The sequence below is a fragment of the Ammospiza nelsoni genome, chromosome 8 (assembly GCF_027579445.1).
Source record: "Ammospiza nelsoni isolate bAmmNel1 chromosome 8, bAmmNel1.pri, whole genome shotgun sequence".
In the NCBI taxonomy this organism is placed as follows: domain Eukaryota; kingdom Metazoa; phylum Chordata; class Aves; order Passeriformes; family Passerellidae; genus Ammospiza; species Ammospiza nelsoni.
Window position 1 is genome coordinate 232,885 of NC_080640.1, and position 15,493 is coordinate 248,377.

General features: G+C 34.2%; 1 protein-coding gene across 1 annotated transcript in view; it reads left to right on the forward strand.

Annotated features, from left to right (window-relative positions):
• The window catches only part of CFAP46 (cilia and flagella associated protein 46), a 75,525-nt gene that overhangs the window by 43,191 nt on the left and 16,841 nt on the right, over nucleotides 1-15,493 (forward strand). Inside the window, exons 33-47 of the mRNA XM_059477043.1 lie at nucleotides 1,013-1,129; nucleotides 1,514-1,675; nucleotides 2,035-2,183; nucleotides 3,603-3,701; nucleotides 3,962-4,091; nucleotides 4,989-5,135; nucleotides 6,414-6,614; nucleotides 7,728-7,834; nucleotides 8,632-8,814; nucleotides 10,300-10,435; nucleotides 11,155-11,334; nucleotides 11,758-11,946; nucleotides 12,658-12,792; nucleotides 13,688-13,867; nucleotides 14,881-15,048. Of these exons, the coding sequence (XP_059333026.1) occupies nucleotides 1,013-1,129; nucleotides 1,514-1,675; nucleotides 2,035-2,183; nucleotides 3,603-3,701; nucleotides 3,962-4,091; nucleotides 4,989-5,135; nucleotides 6,414-6,614; nucleotides 7,728-7,834; nucleotides 8,632-8,814; nucleotides 10,300-10,435; nucleotides 11,155-11,334; nucleotides 11,758-11,946; nucleotides 12,658-12,792; nucleotides 13,688-13,867; nucleotides 14,881-15,048 (2,283 nt within the window). The remainder of the gene's footprint in view (nucleotides 1-1,012; nucleotides 1,130-1,513; nucleotides 1,676-2,034; nucleotides 2,184-3,602; nucleotides 3,702-3,961; nucleotides 4,092-4,988; nucleotides 5,136-6,413; nucleotides 6,615-7,727; nucleotides 7,835-8,631; nucleotides 8,815-10,299; nucleotides 10,436-11,154; nucleotides 11,335-11,757; nucleotides 11,947-12,657; nucleotides 12,793-13,687; nucleotides 13,868-14,880; nucleotides 15,049-15,493) is intronic.

The window sequence follows — 15,493 nt, forward strand, 5'->3', positions numbered from 1 at the left end:
GTTGTAAGATAATGATAGTAATTTTAAGAATCATATTTACAGCTGAACAGTATTATGAGAAAAGAACCATGTGGTATTAAGGGAATTAAAGTACTTCAGGATGCCTTGTTTTGGCTTTACAAAGTAAAGCAGACCTGACTGCGGACATCTGCTTGAAAGCAGGCTCTTTAGTGTTAGGACTCCATAAATAGGTCAGTAGAAGATTTTAAAATATTTTACAAAAAAATCAGCTGCCTCTGACTTTTTAAAGATGTGTCACCTTTTATTTGAAATTTTATTTTGTTTTGAGTATCCAGCATTATTTTTTGCTTCGTATTTTGTATTCTACTCTTGATTCCTCCAGCAAAACATATTAGTCTTCTCAAATTAATGTGGCTTTTGGTTTTGTTTTGTTGTTGTTTGGTTAGTTTTTTGTTTGGTTGGTTTTGGTTTTGTTTGTTGTTGGGTTTTTTTTTTGTTTCTTTTTAATTTTAGGTAAAATTAGAATCTGTGCTCCTGCTTGTACAGAGAAAGTTTTGGTTGATTCTTTTGTATGCTTAAATATTTAGAATTTTTTTTAATATAATGTTCAGTAGTAGCATTGTAAAAGACTGACCCAGAAGGAGTACAGAGTGACTTTGCTGTTTTGCAGATTACCTCCTTATAAAATTCATCCCTTGTAGAAAATGAAGCTGGTTAGACTAATGGTTTGGAAAAAAAAAGAATTGCATTTTCAACCATATAAGTTAAAAAAAGGTATTGTAGTATTTATCCAAGAGATGATCTTGTCTTTTGACAGTTCTGCTGCTTAATTGCATTGCCATGCTTGTACAAAAAATTCAAGCATCCGGGAGTCTCTGAAATTGTTATTTTACTGAAGAAAACTATTATGCAAGCAGACTATATGTGACAATTGTTAATAGCTGTAGATACTGACTTGCAGTGGATAATAACTATTACTGGAAAGTGAGATTATTATTGTTATTAATATTGCAAATTGAAATTAATTTAATGTAATTTTTTTATAATCTAGGTATCATTGTCAGCATCAGGGATTATTACAAAAGCATTCTTAACACAACCTACAAGTCATCAGAAAGTGCAGTCAAAAACTCCTAAAAAAGACAAGGACAAAAAGAAAGAGAAACAAGTAAGACCCACGTTTATGTGGAATTAAAACAACCCTCTCTTTCTTAGAGGTGTTTCCCTGGGCTCATTTGGTGAATAGTTCAGATGCTTTACTGTGCCGACTCTCATAACCTGGGGAGAATTTCTCTGTGAATCTGTGGATCATTCCTCTACTCTTGATCACAGTCTTGAGATATCATGAATTTACAAATACTTTTTCTTTTGTTTGTTGCCTTGGTCAAGACGCTGCTGTTTTGTAAAACCCACAGTCTAGAGATGCAAAAACCACCCCAAATTTGACAAAACTTCAAAGGACATTAAGCAAATGTATTCAATTTTTAGCTGAATATTTAACACCAATAGGATTGCTAGTTTGATCTCATAAGTGTTCTTGCTTTTATTATAGGTAGAAGTTTCAAAGGAGAAACCTAAAGGGAAAGAATCAGTTGATTACTTACCAGAAAATGTGGAAGAATGGGCCCAGTATGACTGTCCCAATGAAATCAGAGATACTTTTAAACAGAAAACGAATAGTTATGGTATTCACTGGGATAATTTCCCAAAACCTGTAAGTATACTCCTCAAAAATCTAGAGCATTTACTATTTAGGAGTAAATCAGTACCAGAAAATGGTTTTATTTTAGTTTTTCTGTCTGTGTGTTTTCAGACAGTTGTCTCAAATACTTTTGTATTGTAGTATTCATTAATACTTCAAGGTGTTAGCCTGTTCTCTGCATGCTGAAATGAAGCTAACTTCGAGAAGGCATTTGCCAACTTTCTGTGTACCTTGCTGCTCTTTCCTCTAGAAAGTTTCTTTATGCCTTTTTTCAAGTTTATTTTGGAACTGAAGATGTAATCATTAATTTAAAATTTATTTTCTACAAAATTAAGTTTATACTGACTGAATTTTAAAAAATTTCTTTTCAGACTTGCACTTTGTATTTTATGGACCTTTTATCAAAAGAACTACAGAAAATTTTTTGCCCCCACTTGACTCTTCCAGTCTTTCAGCTAGCTGAAGTTATTGCTAGTGAAGTGCTGGAGTGTAGAAGTCTGTCTGATCTCTATCACCTTCGGTTTGTATCCTTTATTTATTTTAAATAAAAGAGAAACTGAATGGAGTGGACCATCCATTAATATCTCAACAATAGTAATAAGAATTTTTTGTGACTTACTGTTTTATATTTGTAATGGATTTTTATTTATTTTCTTTTCTTTTTAATGCATTTTAATAGAATTTTGGTGAATAGGTTTGTGGAATCAAAGCCACTAAATTTATTTGTTACAAAAAATGATCTCCCATGTGGAAAACATATGAGATTATGAAGTCACACCACTTTCATGTGAAAAATTTTCGAAATGCCTTATTGTCATCTAACTGAAAAAAACAAAGTCAAATTTCTGTAAAAGTCTTATCTGTTAAGTATTCAAAAGGCAGACTCCCTATTTGCATCAAAAATAAATTCTCCACCATAAGGGCACAAAGAAGTTGCCCTGGTAAGTGCATAGAGAGATTTGTCTTTGTGACCAAAATTATGTTATTTTTTATGGATACTAACCCCTAAAAGTTGTGATTTAAAAGTATTTAATATGCATGCTTTTGAAATTCTTGCTATTTTACTTAAAGCATTTTATAATGCTTTTTTGGTAGGTATTAAATCATGATTGCTTAATAAGTAATGGTCATAAGCAATAATTGTTTGCTTATTTTCTGATGGTTTGTGAAATACCACATAATGAACCTTTAAAATGCCTGAAACTGATTCCATCGAGCAGAGTAGATGTTCATGTATACAAATATACCTGTTTCTCTGCCAATTGATTACTGAGTTGCTTTCTTACAAGACTAAAAGGGACTTTCTGGTAGGAAATTATTTTCACCAGATTCAAAGATTTGCCAGACAGGTTTTTTTTTTGTTGATTCCTCAAGACTTGTGTTTATTTCATGGTATTTTATATATATCTATGACCTGATGTCTATATATGATTAGACAGATGTGTAGGAATATATTACTCTTTAATCAGGACAGAAAAGTAGATTAGCACATACGCATGGAGGGGCAGGGTGGAAGTGGTTGCATGCTATTGTGAAACCATAGAAATATTTTTGTAGTTTTAGTACATAATTTTTGGCATTAAGCTGGAGTGATACAGGTTTGATGAACTAGACTGGGCCTACTGGTGGATGTCCCATCCCTGGAAGTGTTCCAGGTCAGATTGGATGCAAGGGCATCTTTCACAAAGATCATCTAAAGATAAGATATCTTTAGAAGTTCCTTCCAGCCCAAACTATTCTTTGATTCTGTGACCTCTGTCTATAGGTAATTTTCCCTGCTTTTATTTACAATCTTTGTTATTGCCAGCATTAATCGAGACATGAGAAGGTAGGATTGACAAAGGAGGAATATGTGCAATGTATATATAATGTACTTATATGAAGCAACATATAAAGGATTCAGGTTGTTTCTTAAACATTTCTTCTTTTTTATTTGTAGAATTGCCCTGATATGCTCAGATTTAAAACTGAATCAGGCATCTGTGTATCATGAGAAAGCTGCTGGAGACGTATACATTAGTGAATTAGAGCAAGCAATGTATGTATTTTCACTTCTGAGGGGGTATTTATTTGGGACTGTTTTCCCTACAGTTAACGAGTGTTGTTGGGGGAAAACAGGGCAAAAAATTATCTTGGAACACACCTGTGGTATATTAGCTATGCCCTAAAATTCTGTGCAAGTTTGGTTAGTGTTTATCTACAGGGTAGTATATGGTAAGGACTCCTAACACACTAATACTTTGTTATGTATTCTATTTCAAATATACTTGAGTTTACTTTTTTGTTCCTGTGATTTAGGTGTAGGCAAGAGATTGCACTGGAAAAAGAAAAAAATGTATGCATGAAGACAGAAGAAAGAAAAGTACTATTTGAAAGTGCTCAGCTTAATGGTAGTAGGAATGAGAATGTCCTTACTTCAAGGGAAAAGGTTTTTATTTCTCCTTCAGTTTCTATACTAAGTTACTCTTTCCCTTTTTTAATGCACTTGCTAGTTTGTTTTTAGATAATACTTGAGAAATATATGAACACAAAAATAATAAAAAAGTGCATGCTATCTAAATTCTGCTAGCAATCATCTGAAGCTGAGGTTTGCTTGGCATACTATTTATATCAAGGAGAAACAAGATTGGAATCTTTATTCATACAAAGTAAAACTACTTTCCTGCAAATGGATTTGGGGACTAATGCAAATGGATTAAAAAGACTGAGAAGCAAAAAAGATACTGTATTCACTCTTGGTCTTGTTTTTTCTCTTCTTTCTCCATTACATCAGCATGTACTGTTTTGCTTCTGCTTACATATTGTTTTAAGGGCATGCCAGTATTTCAGCTCTTTCCTGTCTCTTTTTTAAGAAGATAATTGCCTTACTGATTCTTTAATGCTTACCTTCACTTTGCTCTTTATTATGGCAATGCTGTCTGGATTGTCATCACACCATTTTGCTCTTTTTGTATATTTTTCCCAGTCTTGTGCATTGTATTTCTAATTACTAATCCCTCTCAATTCACCTCTTTTAGCTGTTGTAAAAAGTATTCCTCTTTTAGTTTTAGTTATTACCAAAAGTCAACTTTGTGACAGCAGCATATCTGAAGTAGGTAATCTGTCATCCACTTAGTTTAAATAGTATCTGCTTACTAGTTCAATGCCTTTTGAGGATTGTAAAATCCAAATCTCATAAACTACCTGTTGTTCTTGTAATATAATGTTAAATTTTGAAGTTAGAAAATACAAATACAGCTGAGGTGTGGGATGTCACAGCTAACAACTTGTATTCTGTCTAGGCTTTTTGACATTTATGAAGATGTAATACTCTGATTTTTTTCAGGGTTTTGAGGTAAATGCAGTAACAGGAAAAGGACTGAGTGCACTTTCTTTCCCTCGCTTGTGGATTGAAAAAGCTGAAGTACTAATTCAGCTAGGCTTATATCAACCAGCAAGGCTTCTGCTTTCAGAGGCCCATGCTGCAGCTCAGGTACAATACAAATTAAATAGAAAAAGAAACACTAATAACATGTGTAGGGAAAATGCAATTATTTGTTGGAGTAATAATAATCGAACTGCAAAGCCAAGCCTTCTCCCACCACCCCAAACCAATTTCTCAACATATGTAATATGTACATTTAAATATATGGCATTTCAGTCCAACTTTATGGGAGTTGTCTGAAGGTTATATACATTTCTGAAGTAGTGTCAGCCTTTCTGTCTGCTTTGCAGTAGCCTTGGAAGATATGGGTATATTTCGACCTTATTTGTTTAAATAGGTGGGAAAAGTTCAAGGTTTGTTCAGAAGAGAGAGAGAGCATTTAGTCCCATCCTCTCAATATTTTGATCATTTGAAAGTCTGATTATTTAATTTTGATCTTCATTATGGATTGACTGCAATTTTTTGATAAAACTGAAATTATTTCCTAGAGTTCTGGCAGATCTGAAATAAGTGTCCATATGTTCCACCTAACAGATTCGTATCATCTCATTATTATGAAGGATTATACATTACAGATGTTTTCCCTATATCTAACATTTTCCACTTTAGCCCTGTGCATCATTATAAAAGTTTTTGAAATATAATAATTGCAGTAAAACGTTTACTTAAAGTGTAATTGATATCCTGTTATTTTGTGTACTATTTTTTCTCCTGTAAGAAAACACAGCCTATGTAAATTTAGTACAATCATGAATACTTTGAATAATAATATATGAATGATATTCATGAATAATACATGCCCCTTTATAAAGCATTAATTAAGCATTGTATATTGAGGAAAGCTCAAAATACATTAGTGAGGACAGTAATTTTAATTTTGTAATTCGTCAACAGAATCCTCTATGTCTGTATGCTAGTACACAAATATTATACAATATTTGTTCCTTATACAGGACCAGTTACATAGCTTATAACTAGTGTAAAGCAACACTGTGAATTTGCTGGATCTCTAGTGTATCTGTACTGTTGACAAAAAAATCTTTCATCATCACATTTCTTCATCAGACACTGACAAACACTAGCAGATATATACTTACTAAATAATAGCAGAAAAACAGTTTATTTGACTGGTGAAATAGAAGGTACAGGAACAGAAAGAAATATGAAGTAGATGTACCATAAGGAATAACTAAGAAGTTCAGCAGATTCTTGGGGAAATAGCATTCACTTTTTAATTCTTTAAGGTTAATACAAAATATGGACAGACAAAAATATGAATAGCAGTAGTGGATTTTTAGTGTGTAGAACACATCTCTCTCTTTCTAGGAGCTGAGGGCCCTATCTGATATGTCAAAGTGCTTGTACTTACTTGCTGTGTTGGCTAACCTGGAAAGAAACCACAGACAAGCTAAAGCACTCCTTGAGAAAGCACAGCTTCTGGGAGGAGATGAACAATTTTGGTATAACAGTACCCTTAGTCTAACAGAAGCAATTCTAGAGGAAGAGGGGGAAGGAAAACAGAGCATGGTAAGGAAATTTTTTGGGTTTGGAGATTGTGGTTTGGGGTTTTTTTCAGCAGTGCTCTCTCTCAGTGAAATATTACAGCCTTTCCATTTCAATAAAAGCAAAATTAGGTGTTAAATATAGTTAAATGTAGTTAAATGTTGTTGTTTTCTCTGAGCATATAACAGACATTAATTACAGGTTCCAAACAGCTGCAGGACAATCAGAATGAGATTCTACCCACAGAAGTTTAGAATATTTTTATGATAAGCTGTATGTTCTCCTATTGCAATAAAACCAGTTATAATCTAGTATGTATGACTAAACTCCCAGAGATCTGATTCTCTTAACTGGATTATTTTGTATCAGTATTATTTTCTATTATGCTTTTCCTTCCCAAGTGTTTCAAATAGTTTTACAAATATTATTTCTAGATTCTGGAAGATACTTCTGTAACACTTTTTTTTTTTTTTTACTAAAGCCCTATAACATCAAAATATCCATTTACTGTTAAACCCTTAACTATCATGAGTTTCAGCATAAATAAAGTCTTACGTCTGTGATGATCTAACCTGTCTTGATAAACTGTTCAAGGCTGTGTCATGTAGAGGGATTATTTTGATTTTGACTAAACTCCTATTGTCTTTTGCTGTGTACCTCCAAGATGAATCTGGCTCCATCTTCTCTCCTTGTATGTATGTGCACCATTCATGTAATCATCAAAGTATGATCATAACACAGAGAGGAGGACAGAGTCTTAAGCTGTGCCAAGGGCAATATAGGCTGGATATTAAGAAAAGGTTTTTTTTGGGAAGAGTGATCAAGTACTCAAATGTTCTGCCCAGGGAGGGGGTGGAGTCACCATCCCTGGATGTGTTTAAAAAAAGCCTGGCTGTGGCGCTTGGTGCTATGGTTGAGGTGTTGGGGCTGGGTTGGACTTGATGATCTTGAAGGTCTCTTCCAACCCAGTGATTCTGTGATTCTGTAACTCAAACTTTCTAGACTTTACAGTTATCAAGAGCTAGCCATCTTCAGGATAACTAACATGTTGTGTACAAAATTTAAGCTTTCTAAATTAATGTTTATTATTATCTGTAGACATAAATAGAATTATGAAAATTCTGGTGTTACCTGCAGGCTTGTGAGATATTGGAACATACTGTAAGTGTGCTTCGATCTACTTTGTTGAAGAGACCTGGCAGACAATCAGAATTGGGTTTTTTGATTGCATCCCTTGAAGCCAGGTAAGCTGTATTTTCTCTAAAATATGCCCAGCTTCTAAAATGCAGCTACATTGCAAATATATGTACTTTTTACAATGCTTTCTTATTTTAGTATGGCAAATTCTGTGAATTCTCAAATATTTTTGTTCTAAGTAATTTATGTGGTGGTTTGGTTTTTTAAAATTTCAATTTCTTTCCTAAATTCCGTATTTCCTTCTCAAATGCTTGCATGTAGCCCCACTACCTGTTGTGTTGGTAAACTAGACACCACAGCCTATCGTGCATAGCTTGCAGTGCAGGTTACCTAAAGGTGCAGTGTATATTTGCCTGTGCAGAGGTACCTGTTTGAACACTCCCACAACACTACTGCAGTCTACAGTATTGACTTCTGCTCTCAACGTGAACCAAGAAGCCTGTTCTTGGTGAAACTAAACAATTATTTCAGTTATACTGAAATACAAGCACAGAGACCTTAAAATGTGTTGAAGGGTGAGTGTACAACACTTACACTCCTGTCTTTCCATAGATGGGAAGCTTTTCTAGAAAAGGAAGACTGTTTGGAGTCTCAGTTCATCTGTTCTTAGAAGACTGATTAGGAGGAAGATGGAATAATTAAATACATGGAACAAGTGATACCTCTTCTCTAATCTCAAAATATAATATTTGCATTTTTTCAGAATTACTATAATTTTAAAACACACAACTGTGGTACTTTTTGTAGACTTCTTAGAATTTAAAGGAAGGCAGAGAGAAATGTGTTTGTTCTCAAAAAGCCTGTGCTTTCTGATTGCTATCTTGTATTTCATTTTTCTTTCCAGAAAAACACTTATTCAGATACATTTTGCCCAGGATCATATGACAATAGATGCCAATTCTGCTCAGCTGCCACACATTCTACAGGAATCCTACAATAAATTACTTCAACGTGAGCAGGACTTTCTTCATCATGGGCATAAAAACTACAGTGCTGAAATACTGCTGGAATGTGCAAATATTTGTTGGTACGAATATACCTCTACTGAAAAAATTTATTTAGGTTAAACTAGTCCATGAAGTGTCTTGTTTACTTTTTATAGTCTAATTAAGATGGAAAAGAGCAGATAACATAGTTAGATTTTGTATATTGGTGCTAGATATCTGTTTGCATTCCTCATGTGTTCTGTATTCAGAAACATACTGTAAAATCAAAAATTGTTTACACTGAAGGGAGAGTTCTCTTCTGTTCTCTTTTGAGGTCAAAACAAAGTCTTTGTGTCTCTTAAATCAGATTTTTGACTTCCCATTTGTAGACATATTTTAGCAGCCACACCAATCATTCTCTAGTATTTACAAGCTTTTGCAATTCTTACTGTTGAAATGTTTGTCCTGGATTGCAAAGCAAATTGTATTCAATTTGCCATGTGTATGGCAGTTGTCTTCTGTCAAGTGGGCAGTTTTCCTTATCTCTTCCACACCCACTCCTCCCTCTGGGGAGACATTTGCTGATAACAGCTATTGAATGTCTCTGCATGAGTGATAAGAACTACAGCATCCCATTGGGAGATGTGAGCCCAGAGGGAGGAGCCAAGCATTGCTACCTGGATATAATCTGGAGATTCTGGAACACCAGCACAGCTTCTCCACTGGATTCCCAGAGGAACAGCAGCTGCCTGTTCTCCCACTGGATCTTCAGAGGAAGAATCCATCCCTCTCTACAGATCCCCCCGCTCCAACAGAGCCAGCCCTGACACTGCAGGAGGGCTGAGCCACAATTCCAGTGGGACTGCTGCCACCAGCCTGACCCACAGGGTGTCAAGCTGTGTTCTGACTCTGGCAGCGTTGTTTTAGTTTACTGCATTGTTTATTTTATCTTTTTATATTCTTCCCTATTAAAGAACTGTTATTCCTGCTCTCATATTTCTTGCCTGAGAGCCCCTTAATTTAAAATTTATAGCAATTTGGAGAGGGGGGGTGTTTATATTTTCCATTTCAGGGGAGGCTCCTGAAAGGTGCAGACACCTGTCTTTCCAAACCAAGTCAATGTTTTTCTAGAAACTGCTGCAATAGTAAAAGTGCATAACATGGTATGCTGGAATCCCAGCTGTCTGCAAGGCACCCCTTAAAACCACTGAGATATGTTTTGTACCTGATATACTGCCATTGTGTTCCTGCTAAAAACATCTTCTAGAATATGATCTGCCTTTCTTCTCTTTGAGTTTTGGCATCTTCTTGCATTGCAGCCGTACAGTTCTAAGAGTAAGACCTTGGAAAAATAACTTGTAAAGGTTCACTTATCCTATTTTTGTACATTTCAAAAACAAATACAATACAAACAATACAAATTTAATAATTTTTTATGTATAATTAAGCTATTTGATCTATTAATTGATTCATTATTTTATTATGTATGTTCAACAGTGTTGATACTGTAAAAATAAGCACTTTCTTATGTTAGTTCTTTTGAGTTTATGGTGTTGTTGTTTTTTGTTTTTTGTTTTTTTTTACAGGAAGACTGCCAAGCAGGAAAGGAACAAAAGAAACAAACACAGTCACTATTTAGATGCTTATAGTTTAGCTCAGAGAGCAGTATCCAAAACAGAAGAAGTATTTCATAATGTTTGTAGTTTATTTGCATTTAATGAGGTATTGGCTTTTTTTACCTTAATAGTGGAAAGGAAACCTAGTTTAGTTGTAATATTCACTTATTCTTGGATAATCTCATTTGGGGCTTCCAGGATTTATCTTCTTGTAACGATAAACATTCTTTGTATATAGAAGGAAAAATTGCGTGCCAAAAGAAATTACATTTGAAAATTTATGAAGAGAGGATTTGTTTGGTCTTTGTCAAGTTTATTTAATTCTGGCATTTATCTAATAGCTACAAAAGCAAAAAGTATAAATTTGGAGATATTTTTAATTTGCTAAATACTTGAAAGTTTAAAATTCCTTAAAATGTGTTTCTTCTCAAGAAAAACAAAAAATCTTCACAAAACATTATAAAGAATATCTGTCTTCAAAATTGTGTATTTTGCATAATGAAAGCCTGCAGCCTACTTTGCTAGTGTGTATGTAGCATTATTAGATATTACATATTTGTACCAGGTATATAAAACATGAAAAACAAAAACCCAGCTGCTCTTACTCTATGGAGCTACTTTGATTGCCTTGTGATGTATTTGACATCATTGAAATTTTTGTTTTAAATTACTTAAATATCTTCATTGCAACATTTCTTCTCTGTCAAGGTGGTAATGCTAAAATGTTTGTTTCTGTGGTTAAAATAAATACAATATTCTAACTTCTTATGAGGTTAATTTGCAAAAATATTTGAAATTAAAATTGTATTTTCTTTTGTATTTCAGAGTAAAAATGTTAGTATCCCATTAATGAGACAACTAGCCCTTAGAAAAATAAATCTTGTGGAAATTCTTTTGGATATTTTTCATCTTGTCATTACTGAAAAAAAGTTTATAAACCTGGGAGAAGAATCATTTCATGAATTTATGGAGGAAATCATCATTGAAGGTGATGCAATAGAACAGGTAATACAAAATGTTTAGTCCTATGACTTGCATAAAAGGTATAACAAGGTTTTCCATAGCACAACTTCTTCCGCTACTGAGGAAATGGGTTCCCAGAGCAGTCATGTAGTTTTGTAGCAACGGAGGTTGAAGTGTGTGGTTTCAGTCTTGGGGATGGTTTGCTGGCCTCCCTGCCCTTATCCCACATTTTCCTTGGCACTGGTTGAACTTTGATTATGGATGTCACATTGAACTTTTTTTTCTTAATCAGTTGGTAATGAATTCGTACATCTATTAAAGATAGCTCATTTGTAGTTGAAAGTATAATCACATTTAGCATATGAATGTGTATGTGAATACATATGTGTTGCATTTTTTTAAAATGCATTCTTCTGTCTGTGTGGGGGTATATGAGCAAATAAATATAAATATGTATTTTACCAGGATTGGAAGTGTATGAAACGCACCATGGCTCATATTGCACTGGCTCAGTTGGCAAACATACAGAATCTTTGCAAAGGCTGTCCCAACATCGAATCCAAATGCCTGTATTTAAGTGGAAAAACACTTCATTTACTTGCCATCAATGTAGATCCCATATATTCAGAGATTTACTGGAAGCCAAATGTTACGGTATGCATTCTTTTCTTCAGTTAAATTTATTTTTCTGTGTAAAGTTTATCTGCTCTAATATTTTTATATACATTTGTATAACAGCTACTCTTTATGTAGGGCTAGGTTTTATATACTGCATGCAAGCCGTAATAAAAATGGATTGTAAAATGAGTAATTTCAAAAACATATTTTTGCCTGCATGCTATCCTCGTGCAGCTAATTTTTGATTTGTTTGTGAGGTATGCTAATTACAACATTTTCAAAAGAGAGATAGAAAAATTCCTCTAATGCCTTAAAGGGTGAGTGAGGTACGGTCTGTGAATCCATGCAATCAGGTATTGATTTGCAGGTTAAAAGTTTGGGTTTGCAAGTTGCTTCTGTGTTGCAGTAAGAACCCTTGTGAAAAAAGGAGAATTGATAGAGGCATTATACATTCAGTGATGAATTAAAGTTTTCAGAAGAAATGAGTGGAGGACAAATATGAGAAAGTCAAACTCTCAGAAGTTGTATGGGGGGGCTTTTTTAGTTTATGTTGGTCATATTGCCTTCATAACACTAAGAAATTTTGATGGTTGATAGTATTACTAAATCTCTTACCGTGAAGGAATTAAGATAGTGATTTCTTTTAAGATTAATTCAGTTTCCACAAAAGCTTTCATGAAAGAAATGAAGCCTGCCTTACTTAATGGAGTGATTAATTGTTCATTTTTTTTTAACTGTGATGGGTAGGAAGATGCTATATCAGACACCAGAAAATCTTCGCTGACTTCAGCAGAATGCAGTGAACAGGACATGACAGAGAGTGGTTTATCAACTAATAAATGTCAAAATGATGAATATAGGAGGAAAATACAGGAATTAAAGGTATATTACTTTATGAGCTTGCATTAGACTTTGAGTGCTTTCTTTTTATGGAATAATACTCAACTTATCAGTTCTGTTTAAACTGATAATGGAAATGTTGTAACAAAAACTTGATATTAAAAACAAAAAAACCTACGAAACACTTTCCAACAAACAGCTTTCCATCACTCTCTGCTGTGTAGCTCAGTCCTGCTCCTCAGTCGATTGTGTGGGAGCTCCTGAATGAGCTTATCCAGTTTCTCTCAGAAAGAAATAATTTCTCCTTCAGTGGTTTCCCACTGTTTGAGCATGTAGCAACGAGGACTGAATGCACAGGCAGTTTCTTTCTGCCTCACAGATATGACTTCTTAAGGGAGCATAACATTTTGCAGACTGGGAACAAATAAAGAAATTACTTCAGTCACAAAACCTTTGTGAAATTCAGCGAGCTGATCTCTGTTAATTACTGCTGTTGAAAGCACATAAGGAATTGGGAATGTACAGTTTGTGTTGCTAGTAAAATCAATAAATACCTGGGGTAAGAAATGTGTGGGTTCATTTGGACTAAATATGTTAACTGTCCAAGAAACAATTGTATTGATCCTTGGTTCTGAACTGCTCATATTGCCTTGAATTTAAAGTCTCTTCTGCTGAGTACACCTTTTATATTAAAAGAAGTTTCTTTGTTATTCCAAGTATTTTTTAATGTTGTAAAACAGATGTTCAAGTCTGCTAAAAATTAATCAGTATTTGCATATTTTGATCATACATTAAGTGCCTTAAAAGGAAAATAATTTAAAATTGCTCATTAAAAAGCAATATTTATCTTCTCTAACATGCTATAATCAGTATATGTATAACAAATCCTTAATATTAACCAATTTTAATATAAAGCTTTTTATTTTTTGTCATCTAGACACAACAAAGGATGGCTCAAAAGTATCTTTCTCAATCCAATGAGGCTTTGCTGCAGTCTGTGGCTATTGCATTCAATTATAATGTTACTGATGTACTGGCTCTTGCTAGTTTGGAAATGGCTGAATGCTTTCAACAGTTTGATCCAATTTTAACTAGCCAGTATTTGGCACTTCATCAGGTAAGGCAGCCAATGTTTGTGCTGCTTTTCAGTGGGAGGATGTTTGAAGCTGCAAAAATGAAACTGTATTTGCATAGTCTGAAAATTGGCCATAGAGAGCACATGTAGGGTTCCACATGTAAGAACCAGAGTGTAATATAGGTCATCAAATATATGGTATATTTGCCAAGCTCAGAACATCAGATCAGTGGTTTGTTAACAATTCTATCACCTGCTGTGTTTGACCTGACATTTTCATTGATGATTGCATACATAAAAAAATTTTAGTAGGAATAAATTACTATATTGTCATTAGCAAAGATAAGACATTGCCACAAAATAATTTCATCCGTCCCTAACAAATAATTTTAAAAATGTTTCTCTGGATTTGTTCAATCATTATTTTGCAGTGGGTAATTCAGTTTACGTTCAGTTTCTCGGATTGATGCCTGCACAGCATGGTCCCATAGATGGCTTGAAGGTGTATGCATATGAGTATGTGCCTCCATCAAAGAAAAGATGCAGAAAATCTGTAGGGATTATATTCCCTGTATCAGGAACAAATAACCCACCTTTCCCAGTTCAAATGACAGGATTAGTATGTTTGCTGAAAGAAAAGTTTAAATCGTCTTACCCATTATTTTGCATTTTGTAGAAGTCTGCTGTGTGGTATGATGGGCACAGAAACAGAAAAGCACAGAAACAGAAAAGACTCAGCTTACTTGAAAGGCTAAGCTAAGAACACAGTATTTACCATTCCATGTAGACCTTAGATGACTAAATGCAGGAACCTTGATGGTAAATGCAGACAAATAAATTAATTCCAGCTATTTGTATTTAAGAAATCTTCCTTATTTATTGTCAGACTGTTTACATTAATCTGTAAAAACAAACAGAAGTCTTCTACTGGTTCATCTCACCTTTCAAGGTAGAGAGCTTCTCTTCAACATAGATATATATTATAAAAACATAGCTTATATATTTATTAATTTTATTTTTGTGAAGGCAAATAAACAGATGTAAAAATTTTGCAGAGTTGTTCAATGTCTGTGATGATGAAGAATATCCTTCTAACTGCTACGTCCAACACGAGCAGCTCTCAGCTGGCAGCGTTGCTGCATCTGCAGAATCAGTTAAAACAAAACAGAAACACAAGTGATCTTCTAAAATGTGTGGAACAGCAGCTGACTGCTAATTCAGTGGTAATTTCTGAGCTACTTATTAGGGGTCTATTATGTGTTATATAAATGCACACAGAGAGATATATGTGTGTGTACAGGACATGAGTTGGTGGTGGGTTGGCAGTGCTGAGAGAGTGGTTGAACTTGATGGTCCCTGAGGGCTTTTCCCACCTGAAAAATTCTGAGATTCTAAGAGCCACCGCTGCACCTTCCCCTGCTATCAACATCTTGCCGTGTAAACCAAATACAATTTTATACAGTGTTTGTTGGTGAACTGTCTCTAGCAAAACTTTTTTTCAAAAGTAAACATTACTATGAATTATTCTATCATTTCCTTTACTAATACTCTGCTATTGTTTGATAGCATTTTAACTTCAGAAACTGTGTAGTGGCCGTAAAGATCATGTTGGTATGGAGAGTGGACTAAGATACAGTATTTGTTATTTGTTTTAAATAATATTTATAA